Source organism: Microtus ochrogaster, chromosome 16 (assembly GCF_000317375.1).
Source record: "Microtus ochrogaster isolate Prairie Vole_2 chromosome 16, MicOch1.0, whole genome shotgun sequence".
Taxonomy (NCBI): Eukaryota; Metazoa; Chordata; class Mammalia; order Rodentia; family Cricetidae; genus Microtus; species Microtus ochrogaster.
In genome coordinates this window covers 59,622,795-59,645,194 of record NC_022018.1, presented here as the reverse complement: position 1 = coordinate 59,645,194, position 22,400 = coordinate 59,622,795, and the positions used below count along the sequence as shown (strand labels likewise).

The 22,400-nt window shown below is 44.3% G+C and overlaps 1 protein-coding gene across 3 annotated transcripts in view; it reads right to left on the bottom strand.

Moving 5' to 3' along the window:
* Ntrk2 (neurotrophic receptor tyrosine kinase 2) overlaps positions 1 to 22,400 on the bottom strand; it is a 330,204-nt gene that overhangs the window by 276,027 nt on the left and 31,777 nt on the right. For all 3 annotated transcript variants that reach the window (XM_026783080.1, XM_013349167.2, XM_026783081.1), the window contains exons 2-7: positions 20,267 to 20,341; positions 20,086 to 20,157; positions 15,947 to 16,015; positions 12,298 to 12,452; positions 1,640 to 1,776; positions 569 to 701 (exon numbers count right to left, since the gene is read on the bottom strand). In XM_026783080.1, coding sequence (XP_026638881.1) covers positions 569 to 701; positions 1,640 to 1,776; positions 12,298 to 12,452; positions 15,947 to 16,015; positions 20,086 to 20,157; positions 20,267 to 20,341 — 641 coding nt within the window. The remainder of the gene's footprint in view (positions 1 to 568; positions 702 to 1,639; positions 1,777 to 12,297; positions 12,453 to 15,946; positions 16,016 to 20,085; positions 20,158 to 20,266; positions 20,342 to 22,400) is intronic.

Below are 22,400 nucleotides of genomic sequence, written 5' to 3'. Positions count from 1 at the left end.
ACATACACACACACATCTTAATATTATATAAATTCATCATTAATAGTGAGAGACACTTTTTTCATTAGCAGTTCTTCCTTAAATAATTAAAATAGCTATAAAATTACTAAATTTGAAAATGGCTTAGGCGATGCTCCCTGACTCTTGGATCCCATGGAACACACCCTAAACCGGATCAGATGAACCCACACAGTGACTGTTGCTGTTGCCATTGACCCGTCAGCTTGAAGCATGAGAACCTTAAAACCGCTGCGGCTGTTGAATAGCAGACTTACTTTCAGATGTGCTGAATTATAGTGTGGTCCAATTTTATGAGATTCTAAACGTCCATGTTTTAATTCCTGAAATGTCCAAGGTCTAATTTAGGCTTGACAAACAGCCTGGCCATCATCTGACTTTAAATGTAAGCAGACCCTTATGCTTTGGGGATTGAGCAGGAGCGAGTGGTCTCTCTAAACGGACTGCTCGGGACGAGAACCAGGGCTGGCATTTCTTAGTTAAGCACAAAGGAAAGCCTGGAATAAGCAGTCACCACCCATGGACAGTACACGCGGCCCCCGCTACGTACAATGTACAGTGAGGTTCACGGAATCCTGGTCTTCTCCCACCAGGTTTTCTGCCACACAAGAGATCTGCTTCCCGCTGTCATCAGAGGAAATGTTTGTGATCCTTAAGGAGCCCTGCGTGTGGCTCGTCTCATTCTACAAATAAATTAACAGACAAGAAAAAAAAATCTTGATTAGAATTGATCCCAAAGTAGCAACATTTTTTCCTGAAATGGAGTATAGATACACGCACACTTACACACATATACAAACACACACTTGCACACATCACACACACACACACACACACACACATATATATATATACACTTAAACACGCTGTTAAACACACACCATACACACACTTATTCACACACACACACACACTTTTCTTGCAGGTTCCGGACTCAAGTAATGGTAAGTTATTCTCTTGTTCTGGATTTCAGTTGCTCAATGTCTGAGTTTGACTGAATTCTTGAATTCTTATCCATTTTCCTCCAATTACAAAGACTATAGGACTGTTGCTTCCTTGCTCAGAATGGCACAGAATACATTATCATCTAAAGACTCTCTTCCAATCTGATGTGTACGGATAACTAAATTGTAATCTTGAATTAGCCCTATCTCATTAAGGACAAGTAGGAAGTAAATGATATCAAAAATTCCTTTTAAATGTCTACATGTGGACCCATAAGACAAAAACTATTGGATGGTTTTGAGCGATTTTCTTAACCAGATTCATTACAGTGGGATCAGCTACCCTAAATGTGAGTGTCACAGGTCATACTATTTTGATTCTGAACTCATTAAAAAAAGATAATGAGTTGATACACGCATACATTAATTCACTGTGCCCTGCTCTTAGTTGTGAACTTAATATGAACAGCTCCTTCAAGCTCTGGAAGCTGTGACTTCCCAGCTATGGTGGACTGTAACCTGGAGACAGCCACCCGATGAACCCTTGCTCCTTTAAGTTGCTGTGGTCTGGGCCCGTTACTACAGCAACAAAAAGGAGTCTGAGAGAGTGGACATCGGTATGCTCAACACGATCTCCTCATTGTCAACCATGAGACAGAACCAAACACGGGCCTTACCATGTGTTTGGAAACCAAATTCCCAACGTCCCAGTACAGCATGGGGAGTGGGTCACCTGCCACACTGCAAGAAAGGGTTACAGAGTTCCCTTCCTCCACAGTGAGGTTAGGAGCAGCCAGACGTGCAGACGGTAGGCCTACGAGAGAGAAAAGCACACAGAAATGCAGTTACAGCCAGAATCAAAGGGCAAGACACACCCACGTGTTCACAGAAGCTCATTTAAGTCTAGAAACCTGCCATCGGACCTAGCGTTTGGGGGAACCGGACTGTCAAGAACGAGTTAGAAAGCATTTCTCCAGGATTAAACTCCAACTATGACCACGTGAGAATCCTTCAAGCAAAGTTAGAGCTAATTATTATAAATTACACTGACCATCCCATACATACTAATGATGAGAAATTATATGAATCCTTATCACAATGAAAGATTGTGATGGTTGTGAGGGGAAATGTGAACACTGCGCTTATTTTTAGCATTTCAGTGGTGTGGTTTTCCACCTTATATTCCAAGGTTTCGACGGTTTTTATTCTACTTCCCACACTTTTCACTTCTTAGGGATCCCTCCTCCCAGGTGTGCACACTCCCTTCACTGCCAAGAATCCCAGTACCTAAAACTGGGCTGGGAGGGCTAACAGTATGTTGGTCCTGCCAATCAAAGCAGCCCCCTTACTTTATGTAAGGACTATTTGGAGAGGCTGTGTTCGCCCCGATAGCCAAGTCTTCCAGGACTGTGATGGACCATTGTCTAGGAAGCGACTTGGAGGTCAGGAAAGGAGCTACAATCACTACTAAGTCACAATGCCACGCTCCACGCACAAACTCTTCGTTACTAAGCAACCCTCGCCAGCTAAGCCACTGTTCTTTAGTATTGAAGTCACGCTACACAGTATTTGTGCACAGCGTGTCTCGTGGTGTTCTGACCACCGAGAAAGAACACCCTAATAAAATCTGGCCTTCTTGGAATGCACCTTTCCCATAGTACCCAATGGAGAGGAATGTTACATTTGTTGGTGGTTTCAGAGAAGCCCAGGCTATCCCGAGTTTCACAAGGCAGTGAAACACACAACAATAGTTAAGAGAAAGCACAGGAAACAAAAAACAGTATTAAGTCTTATTCATATAAACTGTGTGAATGAGGAAGCAGGTCAAGGCAAAATACCACTAAAGTTAGTGGTGTGTTCTGGGTGACTTCTTAAAAATACACATTTTTCTTATTTTGAGTCTAACGTCATTTAAGGAGTCTATAGCCATACAGAAGTTGCTATTAAAACCACTCGAGTTATGATGTGGAGAGTAGTCTGGCCCCACCCGGATGGCGCTGATTCCTGTCCCCAGGGGCACCCATCCATCTATTCGCATTTCTTCTTTACTATTGATCTCCACCCCTCTAAATATTATGCTCGCACGCCTATTTGTTGGTTCTTTGGTTGTAGAATTACCTGCTGCTCTCCTGCCAGGAGAGAGCCGGAGTCTACTCCATCTGTGCACCAGCCTTGCCCACCTGCCCATCCAGACTCGGCACAGGGCTGTCTGTGCATCTTTCTACATGCAGCGAAGTCACACCCTCTACCGGGGACCTCAGTGTTACCATGATCTATAAACCTTACGGAGCGCAGAGCGATCTAAAACCCATAGAATCTATCCAGTTATCTTCATCTCATTTTGAGGAAGAGACCATTCTGACTACTCAGCCCAACAGAAGGACTGCTGGACATTGTCCCAATGCACTGCTTCAATAAGGGAAAAAGTCTATAAATATAAAAAAGATCAATATGTAAGCCCACCGTGTTTTCTATAAATGCCATAGCCTCGAATCTACCTGGAGCTCCTCAGAACCTTTCACTCTCTTTATAGAATGCATCTCCAGTTTTCTCTTGAGGAAAGAGGGTCATATTGCCTGGACCATAGACAGCAAAAAGCATATTAACTGTGGATACACAGCAGGTTTTCACTTTTCACACTGTCTGCCATGGTGTCAGCTACACTCATGCACAGGTCACATTTTCCCTTGGTTTTCTCTGTGGACCACTTGGTAACCGACCTTCTGACTGCTACTAAACATCCATTGGCCTTCCCAGCTAAGACCTTCTGGTGCTGCCTTGGGTCCAGCTTCCTTGTGTTTACAAACTCATTTACGGACTCTAGGGTGACCCTGGGAGCCAAACTTGTTCTAAAGATGTTACGCCTAGAAGCCCTTCCCAAAAGCACATCCCAATTATGGAACTTAAAGACATCCTTTTGGGTACCCCAACTCCAATGCTTTGGGACGTGTGCTTCCCTTTATGAGTGTATCTGTTATTTTAGATATTCTGAGCAGAGAGAAGTTAAAATGAGCTTTGGTAGTATATGTTACATCATAATCTCAATGATTCCAATAAAATCTGGTGTAGTCTGGTTTTTCAAGCCTCAGTGTAGATGAGTAACAGCCCTGAGGACGCTTGTTTACAGTAGCAGCAGTAGTAACATTTGCTGGGCACTCGTTAAAGTAGATGCTCTCATCCAGTGTGTTATAGCATCCTGATACCTAACCTTGAAGACAAATACTTTGCATTGTTTAATTCATGAATGTAAGTGTTATAAAAGTCAAGCACACTGGGCAGTGGTGGCGCACACCTTTAATCCAGCCCGGGAGGCAGAGGCAGGCGGATCTCTGTGAGTTCGAGGCCATCCTGATCTATAAAAGCTAGTTCCAGGACAGGCTCCAAAGCAACAGAGAGAAACCCTGTCTCAAAAAACAAAAACAAAACAAAAAAGTCAAGCACATCTCTCAAAGTTGCCCAAGCCAACGTAGACTGAGACTTGGACCTGAAATCAAGGGCCTTTCCCACGACACACTACAGAACAATGCCCTCCAGGGTTGCACTCATTCATCTTTGTACAGATCATACATACTATATCAGATCCATGATCTGAGGGTGTGATTCATTTGAAAAGAGTTCCCTGCCTATTTTGTGGAGGAAGAATGGGGCTCCTTATTATAAACTAATCTGTCTGCCATGTCATAAGAGTTCCCAAAGGAATTTGTGCAAAATTGGCCAAGCTTACATCTTTCAAATGTAAAGTCCCCTGCAAACGAGTGAGCACCTGTCTCCAGCACTGATGTGCTGGCCAAGACCCAATCATGGAAAAAACAATCTGTGCTTGAAATATCACTTGAGGCTCAATTAGCACAATTAGTTAAATAGGAATTGGGAAGCATGGATGGCCAAAGCAGGATCAACCACTTGCCAGGCACCACTTTCTGGCTTAATAAGATTTGAAATAAGCACAGCACATAGCGAAGCCCACAGTGCTCCCAAAAGCTGCTAGCACACTGGACAGCCCTGCTAGCACACTGGGCTAGACTGATGGGGTGTTCAGAAATTGAACAGAGAACATTTAAAATAACTCTATTTAAACCACTAAAAGAAACTGGTGCTGGTGGCTCACATCTGTCACTCTAGAACTCAGGAGGCTGAGGCAGGAGGATGGCTGTGAGTAAGAAGCCAGCTTGAGCAGCATAGCGAGGACCTTCTTGCCCCCCCAAAAGATGAATCTGCACAACCCGCCAGTGTTAGGATCCATTTGTAGGATCTACTTCAGTCCTCCAGAAACCTGGTCCACTGCATCCCTTACCCAGTTAATGTGGAAATAGCACGAACACACCTGCCACCTCACAACTGATCGTTTTTCTGAAGCTCGAAGGGGTTGTTCAGAGAAACAGACCACAATCTATATCACAGCGTGAATAAATATTTGGTCATTCATTGCAGGTTGGGACCTGTGGGGCATTTGAGCAGATAATAGTAATGGCACTAAACTCTTAGCCCTGCTCCTAGCTGGACTCATCAGTACAAAGACACAGGGAGAGAAGAAATGAGACTCTCTTCCATGCGACAAGGACAGACACGTCTCTGGAAACTTAGGATGGCACTAAGAGTTAGCCTTGTGCCCTGGTTACAGGGTTAAAGGTGTAACTGCCACACTAGACACCCCTACCCTCCCAATCCAACAGAGGAAAGAAAAATGTCAACCCTCTCATAGAGGATTCCTCTCGAACATCACACATTCCATTCTAAGAATAAGGTGATTTGGGATAGCCAAGATTGCTCAGTAGATTAAGGTACTCGCCTGATGACCTGAGTTCAGTCTCTAGATTCCTTTTGGTGGGAGACAATTGACTCCCATAAACTGTCCTCTGTCATGCCAAGTGTAACTTGCAGACCCAGAGAGGAGACCCGAGCGGACACTTGAAAAGGTCACAGATACACAGGAGCGGTGGAAACTGTGGTGGGGCTGGATCTGAACTGGGATCAGGACCATGAGCATGCAGGGAATTCTGCAACCCAGTGATGGACTCCACAGGGATAGGGAGTCCCTCAGCTTCCACAAGAAGCTGCAGGTTCAAGCAGGAGATCCAAGTTGACCCAGGACAGTGACTGATACTCAGGAGAAACAGATGAGTTGCTGGCCCTAAGTACCAATTCCACAGTGAAGAATGACACCCAGCTCTATTGTGACTCAGTCCTCTCCTTGACATGATAAAAGAAGGGTGGTGTGTTGAATTTTAAAAGAAAAGGAAGGAAGGAAGGGAGGGAGGGAGGGAAGAAGAGAGAGAGGGAGGGAGGGATGGAGGGAGGAAGAAACAGAAAGAGGGAGGGAGGGAAGAAGGGAGGGAGGAAAGAAAAGAAGGAAGGAAGGAAGGAAGGAAGGAAGGAAGGAAGGAAGGAAGGAAGGAAGGAAAAAGGAACCAAAACCTAGTATAGAAACATAAAAAAACAAATCTATTGAAAGAATTGCCAACCTTAGCTCAGGATGCATTGAGAACCAATAGATAAGATCAGAAATTTATAGTTAAAACACTAAATATGTAGAACAAAGAAAGTATACAGAAAGCAGCAAGAGAGAAATACATGTCACATATAAAGGCAGGCTCACCAGAACAGAACATTCTCAGCAGAAACCTTAAAGGCTGGTGGGTTTTAAGGTTTTTTAAACCTTGAAATTTTCACACAATATATTTTCAATCTCTGAAACCTAATGGTTGCTAACCCAGATTACCATACCTAGCAAAACAATCTCTCATAATTGAAGGAGAAAAAAAAATCCTTGATAAAAACAAACTAAAGGAACAGATGACCTCTTAGCCAGCCCTAGAGAAGACAGGTTAAAGACTCCTCTGGGCTGAAGAGTAAGGAAAATATTCCCAACAAACTATGGGAAAGAACAAACCACATGAACAGCAGGTACACAGAGGAGAAATACAAAACCCCAGACACTATAAAACATGACAGGATTCAATATATACCTTTCAATAACTATAAATATCAATTGTGTCAATTACCCCAATCAAAAGACACAGTCCAGCAGACCCAACTGAAAAATGATCCATTTACTTGTTGCCTCCAAGAGTGTATGTCTTCATCAAAAATGGGGTCAGCTTTAGGGTGAAAGGCTGGGAAAGGAATTCCAAGCAAACTGCTCTAAAAAACAAGCACCTGTCACTGTTCTGATATGTGACATATGAGACTCAAATCAGAACCAGTCTTAAGATACAAAGGTCAGCACGTACTGACTCGGGGAGCAATCAGCCCATGAAGAGCATATTGCAATTCCAAATGCCTAACACACAGAACACGGGGCACCCAATCTCATAAAACAAGTGCTGCGAGATGTAATGACAGTCAAATCCCAACACACTGAGGCTAAAGGGCGTCATCACCCTACTCTCAACCAAAGACTGGCCATCCTTTCACAGATGCTTCTTAGGAAACAGCATTAGTGATATCAAAACCAGGTAAAGACGCAACAACAGAGGGGGAATTATAGGGCAGTTTCCCAATGATCATATTTGCAAAACTTGTCAAGAACTTGCAGCTGAAGCGCATGTGCGCGTCCGAAAGACCCTTCACCGTGAGCAAGTTGACTCCATCCCAGTGGCACAAGGACTGCTGAACATTTACAAATCAGTAAATATAATACACCACAGAGACAGACTCGAGCACAGCAGTCTTAGGATCATCTCCAGAGACACAGAAATGGCTTTTGATGAAATCCAGCATGGCTTTAGAACAAATGCCCTCAAGAAGTTAGGAACAGGAAAAACATATTCCAACACACTAAAGGCTGTATGTAACAAACTTCTAATCATCATACCAAATGGGGGTAATCTAAAGCATTTCCACAGTAAGAGTGAGTACTCATTCTCCCCACTATTATCTAACAGTACTTGAAGTATTAGCTGAAGCAATAAGACAAGAAAAGAAAATAAAGTACTAACAAGACAGCAAGAAGCTAAATTCTCCCCATTTTTAGATAATGTAATATGCAGGAGACTCTACAGACTTCATCAGAAAACTCCTAGAGATGATAAGTATTCTCAGCAAAGCAGCAGGAGGAAAAAACATTCAACTTCACTCACCATCAGATGCGTGAAATTAAAGAATCTCTTTTACCTTGCCCCAGTGAGAATCACAGACATTAACACATGCTAAAAAAACACTGCTGAGATGAACAAAATGGAACCTTCACGCACTGCTTGGAGAGATATAAAGTGGCCCAGCCTCTGTGGAAGTATCTACAGAGCCTCCTCAGAAAAACCAAAACTAGAACCACCAAATGACCAAGTTCAACCATGTCTAGGTACTCACACAAGGATTCCAAGTCAGAGACAGCTACAGATCATCCATGTTTGCTGCAGTTCTACACACGGCAGCTAAGTTACACAACACACCTCAGTGCCCACTGACGGAAATGAATAAAGAGCCTTGGCCTGCTCTCCAGTTGTGCTGAAGAATGAAGTATGTAATTCATGTCAACTGACCAATAATCATGTTAGGTGGATTGAGCCAGTGGCAGAAAGACGAGTACCCCATGTTTTCTCGCATTTGCAGGTACTGGATGTTGCATAGATACATAAAAACACACAGATGTCGTAAAAAACAAAGCAAAACTGTTCAAGGAAACAAAGAGGGCTAAAGGGTAGGAGGGGTGGAAGGGGACACAGGGGCACAGAGATAATGCACTCAAAGAATGTTGTATAACTGATTGAAAATGTCCTCAGGTGGCCCAGTAGCATGAATAATAGGTATGCACCAATGGAAATCTTAAATGTATTTTTAAGCTTTTAAAAAACACCATCAAGCAACATCTCCCCAGTTCTCTCCCTGTGGCTTACTCATGCATGTGTCTGAGTATAGCAAATGTTTTTGGTGTCTCTTCTCTGCCATTCAAACAGGAATATACACCTATGGTGATATGGAAGAAAATAATTCTGGTTTCTTAAGTAAAAAACTATAGATCATTGTCTTTCCAGTGTATTTCTGAATCACCTATTAATTCACCTTTATAAACATTTTCAAATTGCATTATTTATCTCCTAATGCTTTTGTTGTTGCTACAGATGTAGGACATCATGTCATTTGCATCTTCTGGTAATTTCTAATAAGTGGCAATACATGAAATCCAATACAATCATTAGTCAATTGCTTGTAAACATTTTCTTTTGAACAGAAAAAAATAAAAACAAAATTTAAGATGATAAAACACTAAGAAATGGGTGAAGAGATGCAAAGAAATATAAATATTTTTCCCTTTTTGATGCTATATATTCTAGGCACAGAAAATGCACAGTGAAATATATGTTTTGGATTTCTTATTTTTTCAAATAAATAAATGTTTTGGATTTCTTATTTTTTCAAAAAAATCAGAAGTGTACTTTGTAACTTTCAAACAAATAAAAAAAAACAGAAACTAAAGATGAAAATAAAAGAAAGAAAAGAGGAACTACTACAGAGAATTGAGAAAAGCATAGAAAGAGGAGCATTTACCAAATCATAAGTCAGTTTGCTAGACACTGAAGAATATTAATAATCGGGACACTACACACTCAAAGGCCAGGCAGCTCTTTTAAGAGTTTGCTGATTTCGGGACATATAACTTGCTAGAGTGGTAAATTATGGGTGTAGCAGATTCTAATGGTTCACCTAAGAGAGAAGTTCAGCTCTCTGTGATGTCTTCTAGAGGAGCATTTACAGGAGCATGAAGAAGGATGCTGTGGAAACACGATGATAGCAATAATACGGGAATTGGGGCTGGAGAGAGGCTCAGCAGTCAAGAGTTCTTGCTGCTCTTCGGAGGACTGGGTTCAGTTCCCAACACCCACATGGTGGCTCACAACAATCTGTGATTCCAGTTCCAGGGGATCCAGTGCCCTCTTCTGGCCCCTATGGGCACTGCATGCCTGTGGTGCACGTAATGCATTCAGGCACATATACAGATGATTTTTTTTAATTAAAAATAAATAAAAATAAAATCTTTCTTTATAATGGGAAATAAGCCAAATAGCCATCAACACAGAACATTTAGTGTAATTAAGATACATTTGACCACAAATGCTCCGTAATAGTTAGACTATAATGGGCCTGTCACTACTGAGTTAAAATGATTATAAATTTTTTTAAATGTGTTTTTATAGAGTACAGGAAAATACTTTTTATGACAAAATGTATTTCTATTACCCATGCAGTTGCAAATAAATAAAAATGCCTTGAAAAACACAGATGAGTAAGGAAAGTCCAAACAAGCGCCTCAGGAAAGTGGCAGACACCGAAGTGTGCAAATTCACTGACACAGCCTCAAATGTTGCTCTAAGAGTGCAAATTCACCGACACAGCCCCAAATGTTGCTCTAAGTGTGCAAATTCACCAACACAGCCCCAAATGTTGCTCTAACAAGCACTGATAACACCACAATGGATCACAAATGTGGCCATTTAGTCCTAGCGTGTCAATAAAACCTCAGTTCCCTGCAAGGAGTATGTGTGTATATGTGTGTGTGTCTGTGTGTGTGAAAATGTTACTCTCAAACATTAAGAACTGTGGAGAAAAACAAAAGAAATGAAAAATTTGGGGAGCAGTGAACCCCCAGATACTGAATTTCTTGTAAACAACTTGTTCTCCCTGCTCTAAGTACCAACAGCTGCTCTGAGCACGAGACCCTCAGGAGTTCCTGATGGCAGAGGAATAGTTTCTGGTGGGTTTGAATGGGGCGTGGTTATCCCTAGATAAGCTGCCCAATAAAGGGGGCATTCTTGGGGCATTCTGGTATCAAGGATGGTCAGTGTCTCTGTGTGTTTCAGTCTCCAGCCCCTTGCCTGGTACATGAACCGTATGGTACGCCGCAGAAAAATATCAAAAATAGACTTAAGAAAAAAATAAGAATCTGTTTCCCTTGAACATTCTTCTATTCGGATCTCAGAGGTCAACCATACCAAGGACGGGTGACCTCTGAGCCCCTGTCAGGGCATCAGGACCCTGCAGCCACATTTTAAGATGGATAAAGAGAGAATTGATGTCAGGCAAAGACAAAGCAGACGCCAGCTGGAGGCGGTTCATGGGACTAGGGCCTGTGTCAGATGCTCTCTTCGTGTTTCCTGGATCAGAAGGCCAAAACAGCTGTGGGGATTTGGGTGGGAGCCGAGTGACCAGGGGACTCAACAGTGATTCTCTTGCCCCTCTCGGCAGTTCTAGCATGCACCCAGGTGGAGACAGCTGTCTCTCATCAGCTGGGAATAGACACCTACTAAGCGATATTAGGTGTGCTGGGAGTTTTGTTTCGTTTTTTTTTTTTTAAAGTTGGCTGACAGAGAAGGCTGAGGGACGCCGGCAAGAGAACAGAGCAGAACTCCCCATGAGGAGAGCAGAAGACTCTCTGCACCCTAGAGATCTGTGTGGCACGGAGTAAGGAGCCAGTGCTTATCGCTTTATTATCTTCATAAGATCCCCCTCAAGGGTAAGCAGCCATAGTGTTGGTTTTAATAAAAGTGGGACTTCAAACCGGGGCTTCTGAAGGCAAACGGCTAACACACACGCCTATGGACACCGATCAGGTGCACATAATTCCCTGCTTTGTCACCAGTCGCCTGGGCCAGAGCGAAGAGAATCTTTGAGAGCCTGCCTCATCCCCGTTGGAATGACCGAAGCTGTACGGATGGACTAATACCCACATGTGGGGGTTCTAGAAACAAGGCCCGGGGTCCTAAAATTCTAACCTTGACTCTGATTGTCCTCCTTGCCGGACATTAGCTCTAACGGAGAGCCGAGTTTTGCCCTAAGATGTTATTTTAAACTCTCTAGAAATGCTGGGGAAAACGGGAGCTTGAACCCAGACACAGGGACAAGCGGATGGAAGCACAGTCGGCCACGGCAGTGTGGGGCAGCAAGGCAGGCCTAAGGGGCTGCGGGTTTGGACTGTTTGCTTCCGCTTAGACTCTTCCAGCGCCCCGAGGTCCTTCCCTCTGCGTGGCCTACGTAGGTGACCTGGGAGGGCTGGACTCCTCCAGGACATTTTCTGGGAGACCTGAGAGGGGGATAGATGGATGGACAGATGGACTGTCAGACAAATCAACAAGGGAATCAACAGTAGACTTTTATCCCCGTATTCTTCAACATCAGCCATTCAGAAGCGATGTTCTACTTTGAAAGAATATTCACTGAAGGTGCTCCAGGCTGGCTTCCCCGCACTGCCTGTAAATGTCCGATTCACCAGACATACCCACAACACACTCTGTGAAGCCGGGTAGTGGTTTTCTCCCCAGACTCACTACCACTCACTACCATACCAAGGCAATTAGAATAATTAATTTACCCTAGAACCCATTGATCTAAAATAAATTACCGCAGTTGGGTATCTGCAGGTTTGCCAGGGGCATGTTCTTGCTGCTTTCATTGAGGCAGTACAAATCCTGCGTGTCTGGGCTGCCCTTCGTCTCTTGGAGAGTCTTGATCCACATAATGTCGCAGGAACACGTGAACGGATTGCCCACCAGGACCCTACATGGGACAGAGATGCAACCCGGTCAGTCTCCACACAAGTTTCGGCTTCGCTGGTGTTTGTGAACTGACCACAGGAGGAAAGCGTCTTCGGCGTCAACCTCTGAACAGCATGGCCACCTTCGTGGCGTGACAGTGCTTATTATTCATCCCGGTATCTAAAACTACTGTGCTGCTGTTCTGTGCACTAAAGGTAGCGAAGAAATACAGAACTTTGCAGAGCATGCAGGAAAACAGATCCAAACAACACACAGCTATGGCAGGGCATCTCACGAGGGGGAGGGGGCTGGTTACGTGCGTAAGTGAAGCTGTCAATGATAATATTTTAGAAGCATTAATACAAGTTAGATACTTAAGAGTTCTCACTTCAGCAGGTCCAGTAGAACCATTTTGTCTGCATTTAAAATGAAATTAGAGCTATCGGGATCCAAGGCTGAGGTGCAGGAACCAGGAGGCTGTCTCTCTGGCCTTTCTGCATTATGCAACCAGAATCCTTTTCATTCATGCAAGATGGTTAAGGGCTAAGCTGGGCAGAAGGAAGGTAGAGAACACATATGCACATCTTCAACCCAGTGAGGGTTTCCGGGGATGATACGCTGGACTCCCCAGGCTGAGCTGTGCAGCCTGCTGCCGGAGGGTGTGCTAGACCTCAGCCATGCTGTCTGGATGCTCATGTACTACAGTGGGTGAAAGAGGAAGTGGTCAAGAGGAAAACAAAAACCACAGGGAAAATCTTTAATGCTATTTATAATGCTCCGCGGCCTATTTAAGATGAATTCCATTTATGATAATGAACCTTTAAATGAGGCCATTTTCAATCGTTACATAGACGCTGCCTGGCGCTAACCACAATGCTTAAGATTTCCTGAGGATGGGACCTGGCTTTGCAGCATCGTTTACTCCTGTGGTTTTCTGATTGTGCTCTAAGAATCTCAGAGGTCCCTGGAGACTTTCCTGTGAGTTTCTTGGGGGGTGAAGGGGAAATGTGGTCATGGTGGACTGGCTTTATTTCTATCTGCTCACTCATCTCCAAATATTCTGCCAACATCCAAACAGGATTTGATGTTATACGGCATGGAATAGCAGGCAGAAAAGACCCACCATTGGCTCCAAGTCAAGGCACCCAAGAACAGTTCCTAGAGTTCCGAGTACACAAATAGCCAACGTCTTTCTAAAATGAGGCTGTAATCAAATAAGCCAAATGGAAAAAAAAAAAGGCAGGGATCTCAATTAGGAACCCAGGATGCTCACATGGCCGCACAGCACCGGCAGAGGGCTGACTCTCTCCTCTCTTCATGTGTTATCTGCCCTGGTTGGCCTGGGCACCCACCTCTCCCACTAAGGGATGGAATCCTTGACGGAATTTTCTCCCTTTCGTTCTGACAGGTAGCCTACACACCGTCAGCGCCTGGTGAATGATTTGCTGTGAGCAAGCAGCTCGCAGGAGGCTGAAGCATGAACTGGAAAGCAGAACTCTGATTTTCCATTCATCCAGAAAATGTTACACAGTGGCACCCAAGTCCTTTACTTGGAGGACCTTGCCCTGTGTCCCATACCTGCCTCTGAGAGGGTCACATCTCTTACTATGTGAGAAAAAGGCACACAGCACACGTCCTCACTCACAGGTGGGGCAAATTAAGCTGGTGTCCTAGGCATAAGGTGTAGGTAAGTGGTGACTGGAAGCTGGGAAGGGTGGCAGGAAGGGCAATGGAGGCTGCCAACTGGGTACAAAATCACAGCTAGGCAGAGGAAGTCACAGCGTTCCACAGTAGAGTAGGCCTACTGTATCAAACAGTAATTTATATTTCAAAAGAGTTAGAAGAAAGTATTGAGTGTTGCATATTTGAGATTTTATATAAACATATAAATAATGTATAATCAGAATATCACTATATAAGATATGTATAGATCCTATATACAACATACAAATGTCAAATATACTATACCCCCAATGAGATATATACCTAGTATCTATTTAAAATAGATGCACGGTGCACCTGAGCATGGTGAGGGGCCCTCTTCGTGGGGTTGTGTCCTTGTCCTGAGCACCTAATCTGACGAGCACTCCTTCTTTTGGCATTAATTTGAGGACTGTGCCATCACCCCCAGTCTCCCACTCTGTTAGATCAAAGCCTAACCACGTCCCCACTGCCCTTCCCAACCCCCTCCCCCCATACACATACCCTATACCTCAGAATTCAGACCTGCCTTTTAGCTCTGCTGGGCATAGCTATTTCTGGCAGTATGGTTCTCTACTAGTTGAAGCGAAAAACTGGTCCAAGCCCCATGTGAGTTGTTCCCAGACTGTCTCCGTGGAAGTGCCAAGGGGCTCCCATGTGAGTTGTTCCCAGACTGTCTCCGTGAAAGTGCCAAGGGGCTCCCTGCTTGGGGCAGCCGGTACTCAGGTGTGTACACACCAGCCTGGATGTTCCTGACACACATGCTCATATGTCAGCCTTGGAGGCTGGGGTTCCATTGTGCCTTCTTCTCTAGGGGACTTCATCCTGGTACCCAGAGCCCAAGACACCTCTTAACCCTGTCACTGCCTGGAGCAACAGCAAGGTGGGGACAGAAACCACCCCAGATGGGAACAGAGCCCAAGGACCGTCCCACCTCTCTGATTTCAAGGAGCAGACCGGGCAGTGGCCCTGGAACCCGCTTCCTCTGCCCTGAGCTCTGAGGATTCCCACTGCGGCTTTTGATGCGTGACTACTCTTGCTCCATCCCACATTCCTGACTTTCCAGAGAAGAAAAGAAATCCTGAGACTGGTCCCTGAATGTTTCTAAGTGGTTTAAGTTAATGCTTCTTCCTACCCTCCAAGGTCTGTCCTTCCAGCCCCGGGCTTGCCTTGGGTATCCCTCAAGCCCCTGCCCACAGCAATGGCGGCCTTCATATTTGTGTCATGGTGATTACACCAAGAACCATCTGAGGTGTTGGCTGTCGGCCATCAACACATCTCAGTGTTTTCCCTATCATTTAACAGAAGAGGAGACTGGAACATAAGGATAAATATTGAGCACCATGGTGGACCTCGGAGAAAAGCTCCCAGAGATGACAGGGGTGGAGAACGGTCTCTCTTCCACAGTTGGCTACACCCAAGCCTTTGCTGGGCTGAGACTGACAAAGCTGGAAGGGTTTTATCTGCTGCAATTTCCTCTGTGATGAACTTGCTTTATTTTAGGGCTTGGATAAAACAGGAGCCAGAAGACATAAAATATAAAGCCACTTTAACACAAAACTCCCTGCTGTTTTTTTTTCTCTTTTCCCTCTATTAGAAAATAAATTATTTATGTAAAAACAGCATTCAGCTGATCAGAATGACATATAATTGAGATTGAGATTTTAATCACCCAATTGGGGCAAAACTAGAGAAATCATTTTTCAAGAGTTTTGATGCAACACAAACTTGCAATGGTACTCATTAAAAAAAAAATACCAATTATCCTTTCTATTGAAAATTTTCTCCCAAATGTCCGACAAAATCATTACTTACAGCTCCGACAAGTCAAGGTGGCGGAAATGCTTCCTGGACAAGCTCGTCAGCTTGTTTCGTGTGAGATTCCTGGGAGAAATAAGATACATTAAGTGTGAATTTAAAAGGCTGTGGTTTTAAAACGATGTGTTCAAATAAATACTTTGGTTTTAAAATGTAATTTTCTTGGATTGGGTACACATGTTCCTTAGAACCCATGGTGTCTTTTACCTAGAAAGCCAACTTCCTGGGTTCCCTGCCCCTCTCGCAGTTTCTACGCACTACGGAAGGGTGGGCATCTTGCGAGTCTATTTTTAATATCTTTGTTTTACAAGAGCTTATGCTTCACAAATTGACTGGCTGTCCAGTCCTAAGCCTTGTGGAGATCCTGACAGTTTGAACATTAAGTTGGGAACTATGTAATAAAATATAACATCGTAAGCTCTCGAGAACAGAAAAACTTTACAGCTATAAAGCATCTTGAACATTTTAAAGTATGTGGCAAATAAAACTTGGAAAAGACATAGAATTTAAACAGTCTTTCCAGGGAAGAGCACACCTGACTGGAACTGTCCTGATGAGACTATTTGCACAGGGCCTTCATGAGCAAAGAACTCCAGGAGGGGCTCTATCTCGAGCTCCCCAGAAATATGACATATTTAGATTTACATAAATCAATGGAAAGTTGCCCTATTGAGGGTGAAAAACAAAAAATAAAAAATAAAAAACCAAACCTAATGAATTTCCCGGTGTGTTCCAAATATGCGTGTTTCTCAGGCAGGTGGGCATTTTCGGTAATCTGTGCCACGATCACTGGGATGGGAAATTCCCAGCCGTCATCCTGGCAGCTGAGTTTGTTGACTGTTTAAATTTTACTTCACGTTATGAGATATACGGTGTAACAGGCCAGAATGCTGTGTTAGTCCAAGGGTGTCTCCGTGGAAGTGCTCTGATCCATGTGAACAGGCCTCTTGGAGAGCCAGGGAAACCCAGGAGCTGAATCAAGAGCTAGAACTAGCCAGCTGGGGAACAGTGAATGTAGCTTCTCAGAACTCAAGGGAGCGTAGGACCATCCGGTGAACCTCCTTCACAGAGATCCCACCCACCTGAACCCAGCCTGACAGCAGGGTGCCCTTGTGCCTTCTAAGCTTGCATCTTCTTCATTCACAGGAGAGCAATGTGCTTATCCCCAGGAAATGGTATCCCACATCAAAGTATAATCCACCAGGAAGTTGCAGGACATGCCCATATAAGGCTTTCCTTTTGGAACTTGAACTGAGAATGGCTTTGGTGGAGCCCATCACATCAAAAGAGTCTATGCCTGCCTTTTGGGCTCAGATATGTTCATATTCATCACAATTCCCAATCCTTCTGAAAAAGTGGAAAAAGAAAAAAATCCGTTCTTCTCTCCCAAGATAAATAAAAACAGAGAGGAGGAAAGAAGGGAGAGGGGGTGAGAACGGAGCTGTGGAGGAGAGGAAGAGAGAAAAAGAGGCGAAGACCAGGAGCAAGAGGAAGCAAAGGGAGGAATGGGGAGGAGTCCCCATCAGCTCCACGCTGCCCTGCAGAGCAGCCTCCCCCGTCAGCTCCACGCTGCCCTCCCGGGAGGCAGCTGCTCTATTGGGCTGCCAGCAGCACAGTGCAGCGCGGGGTTACGAGCCAAAGAACAAGATGAGTTTTATGAAGCATACTTAGGAATGGGGCCAAAAGCCAAAAAGGAGGAAGAAGGAAGAAAAGAGAATCAACAATCCTCTTACTGTTTGATTGTAAAACTTTGTTAAGAGCAGAATTAGCACCTCGGCAAAGCCCCTGGAAAACACACAGGCTGGCTTTTCTCACAGTCCCTGTGGTTTTAGGGTCTGGGCAGCAGTTAAAGGCACCTAGACACACATTCAGAGAGGAGCTCTGAGAGGTCGCTGTGTGAGGCTAACATGGACTAGGCAAACCGAGGCAAGGGTGAGCCAGGGTTCCCCTCTGAAGTTTCTCAAAGCCCGGAGGGCCATAGCCCCATCTTTCCCATATGTCTGTACAGGAGGGGAGCTAAGAAGGGCTGTCAGGCCAGCCTAGGGCTGGGGAGAGACAGCTTTAGAACACAGCTCTTCATTGATCACTTGGAGCCCACTGTGTGGATAACTGGGGTCAGTACAATTTGTATTCAGGAAATCCAGGGAAAAAAAGCTGGTCCCCAGGGTCCTGAGTCCCAAGCAGAAGCTGGGACAGAAGGCAGATGCTAGAACTGACTCCCCTCTCCATCCCTACCATCCTCCAAGACAGGCTAGCGTCATTCTGTGTCTAGGAAAAGCCCCTTTCTCCAAGTGAAAGCCTGAGGCTCGCTGTCATCTCTCCAGTCTTCATGAGTGCCTAAATACTGGCCTAATGTCACTGGGTCCTACTGCTTGACAATAGCTACACAAATCAATAGAGGTTTTGAAGTTAGACCAATTATTGGCTCCTGGCTTGTAGGCTAGTAAGGAAGCTATATAGAATATCTACCTCTTTTTAGTATCCTATCTTAAGACCACATCAAGAGGCAGGAGCAGACACATAACTTTATGGCTATGCAAGTGAGAACACCATTAAAATTGTTCTCTCACATAGCAACACACAAAAGAAAGACACACGGGGCTATCAATAGAATTACAATTAGCCATGGCCCTCTGTTCATGGGAGCATCAATCCCCCGAGGAATCAGACAGCACACAATGAAACTGCTGAGCGATTTGGGTCTAAGGTCATCTGTAATGAAAATTCGAAAACTTAACTGTCAAGGTCATTAATTACTTCTGAGAGGCGGCAGTGGGACATTTTTCCATTCTCACCCTGCTGTCATGCCTGTGCCACCAAGGGCTACCAACACATCAGGTTTGCCCCAACAAACCAATCCAGACAGGCTGGCAAGAAGTGTTTCAAGAAAAAAAAAGTGTTTTAAAATGTGCCCAGAGTTTTATTCCGGTTTTGCAGAATGTTTTATATCTTAGAAAGTGACTTCATTATTCCTGTCACATATAAAATATGAACTCATGATAATGACTTTATGAAATTAAGGTCTTCAGTAAAATCAACACATCTCCACAGAGCACCCAGGCAGTCTGATCCAAGACAATGAATTCTTTTATAACCGGCATGGAAACCATCCTGGGAACTGTTTTCCCCAGGGAGGGGGAAGGGGCAGATGTTACAAGACGATAGTGATAGCAGAGAGTTTATCTCCCTTATTCCTGTCTTAGGAACACGGTGAAGAGCTGGCCTGCAGGTAAGTCACACAGCTCCCTCAGACTGGGTTTTTGTCTGTGTACTGGGGATACAGACATTGGTCTGTGCAAGTAAAATGCCCAGGTGAGACCCAGCAGGTAAAAGGCCAACTAACTGTGAAATGCAAGAGACTTTGGTCAGCAAGAACTCCTATGACAGCCCTCCAGCAAAAGAGTGATTCCACCCAAAGCTCACAGTGTAAGGGAATCCGAATTGGGGGAGGGACCATGACATTTTTGTCTTGAGGGTCATCTGTTTGATAGGCTATCTCAGGAAGCGCAGAATTTGTTGCCTTAACTGGTAGCAGTGAGGGGCTTACCAGAAAACCATATAATAACTCTTATTTGCGCATTTTCAATGGATTCCAGTCAACAAAATACCAACATGACTTGGGGCAAAGCAGCTCCTACTACTAAGAGTCATCTGGACTGTTAGCATAGTCGGTGATTGATTTTCTTTCCTCTATTTTTATCAATCCATGGCACATGCTGCTGAGAAAATGAAGGCTCAAATGGTCCTATTATAAGGGAAAAAGCATTAGTAATTTTTATTTCCTTAAGCCATCCAAGGCCAAGTCAGCATCTTGATTACTTAGCTTGATGTCTTCCAGGGAGTGTGTCTTATTCCAAAGAAAAGAATCAAGACCTTTGTACAAGGACATCGTTTTCACATCAGAGTCCTTGCCGTTGGCCCAGAGCTCTGTCCAAGATGGAAATGGCCCAGAAATTCACAAAAGGGAATGAACAGGCTGTTCTAAGCACCCCCAAAGCCATTCTGAAATCAAACACAATCAAAGCTAACGCTCCTAAGCTGCTATCAGGGCTAACTACCAAAGGGAGGGCTGGGGCTGGCGAAGGAGGAAAATAAACAAGGGTGAGAAAATACTGGGCAAATGGCTGGCTACTCACACGTGCTGCAGGTTGCTGTTTTTCAGAAAGGCTTTGTACGCCACAAATTTTAATCCGGAATCCACGATTGTCCTACAGAAACCACATAATGGCATTCACGTTAGAACTAACCAGCAAGCTGCCTACCTGACCACAGCAGAAGGTAAGAAGAGTCTGAGGTAAGGACGCAGGGAGTACTCACAGGTTTTTCAGCCCCACATAAGCTTCCACGTCATCTTCGTTGATGATCTCTAACCTCTTCTGATTTGCGATGAAACTGTAACAGAGCAGAAAGGAAGTATGGGTGACTCAGAATGCTGATGCTCATATGGAATGATGGGTAACTTCCATGTCACCTTACCACGGTGGCCAAGGAGTCCCCTACGCAACACCTCTATATAACACAATAGCTACGGTCTTCCTTTGGCATCGTTGGTTCTTTGAGAATTTGGTCCAATTTATTTTGATCATATCACCCCCATTCCTCCAGCTACCTCTAGATCCAGCCCCAGTCCTTTCTTCCCAGGGAAGGCAATAGTTAAAATGACTGGAATTCACCATCCCTGGCCAGCTCACCGAGGGTCTCATTGTGTGTCACTTCCCTGCCTAAAAATTTCAGTCCCCCTCCCCTTGTAAAGGCACCACCACTGGGCGAAGGCGGAACGTGTCCTGAAGTGGAAGAAAGGTCGCATGCATGTTTCTGCACATTCCAGGAGACACAGTCATTTCCCCCTTCTAAAACATGAAGTGCAATCCCGCCACCCCCCACTTCTCCCTCCTGTTCTTCTCTTGGCCAGCATTCTCTCCTTCTGCCTGTGTCAGCAACAAGTCCAATAGCTCCTTTGATGAACCACATTCCACAAGCCCCAGGTGGCCCTAGTGAAGTCTCTGTAGGAAACTGTCCTTCCTCCCCAGCCCACAAGGCTTCTAAATATAGGAGTTGACTAAGGACTCTTGCTAATGACAGAGAATAATAGTCCCGTGGCCATGATGATTGGCTGAGAGATGTGCACGTGACCTCAGGGAGACCAGTGAAACTAATCCTTAAGATTTAACGCTATGAATCTTGGGAGAGAGGTGTTGGGTCTTTCTCGTTCTCTGGACTCATAGTGGAGGAATGACACTAGCCTCGGGCTTCGGATGGGCAAATCCACCGCAAGAAAGGGGCCATCCAAGAGTGAAGTCAACAAGAAGTGCGCTAATGAGACAAAGAAATGAACAGTCCCATCAAACTACCACTGGGTCTTTGAATCAAGCCATTTCTAAAGCTAGATATGACTCAACTAGTTTGATCTGGACTTCTGTCATGTGCAATCGATAAAGTTGCCCATAGTGCAAACATGCAGCTATTAAAATTACTATCCTGGAGGTTTTTGTGCTCTGTTTTGTATGACAGCTGTGTAAGAACCCATCTCTATAGCCTTAGGTCACGGCCTCTTTGAAAACAGAATTGATTCTATAATTCATAATATGCACCATAGTTCCTAGGTTATCCTTAAGCAAAGGAGGTAGTACACAGAGGATAGATAGATAGATAGATAGATAGATAGATAGATAGATAGATAGATAGATAGATAGATAGACAGATAGATAGATAGATAGATAGATGGGTGGATGATGATGAATTGGAGGATACTGGTAGGTAGTTGGATGGATGAATGGGATGATGGATGATAGCTGGCTTGTGTATGTATGTATGGATGGATGATGGGAGGATAGATAGGAAACAGTTGCAGTTACAAAAGTACTACAGAAGCTATGATTGGGTAAATTTTACTTTTTCACTTTTGAAAAACATTAAGATGAATAACATTTTAATTAATACCATAAAGTCAAACATACAACTCTTCTATTAACAATGAGTTAAAATGGAATAAATGTCTTGAATAATGAGACACAAGAGCCCCCAGTATCTCTGGGTCTCTACCCAACAGAGAAAAGACAACAATAAGATGGATGATAAGAACTTGGACAAACAAGGGCGGAGGGGAGGGTAAAGAACTTGCTGTGCAGGCAGGAGACACTGAGTTTGTCTCTAGAACCCACATAAAAGTTGGGGGTATGCACCTGTAACCCTAATTCTACGGGGATGGAGATGAGTAAATCCCATGGGCAATAGAGAAGGACATCCAAAGTTGAGCTGTGGCCTGCACACAACCACACAGAGGTAAGTATGCCCTTACACATATGTACAGATAGAACACACACAGAGGCACACACCACACACACACACACACAACCACACAGAGGTAAGTATGCCGTTACACATATGTACAGATAGAACACACACAGATGCACACACTTCACACACACACAACCACACAGAGGTAAGTATG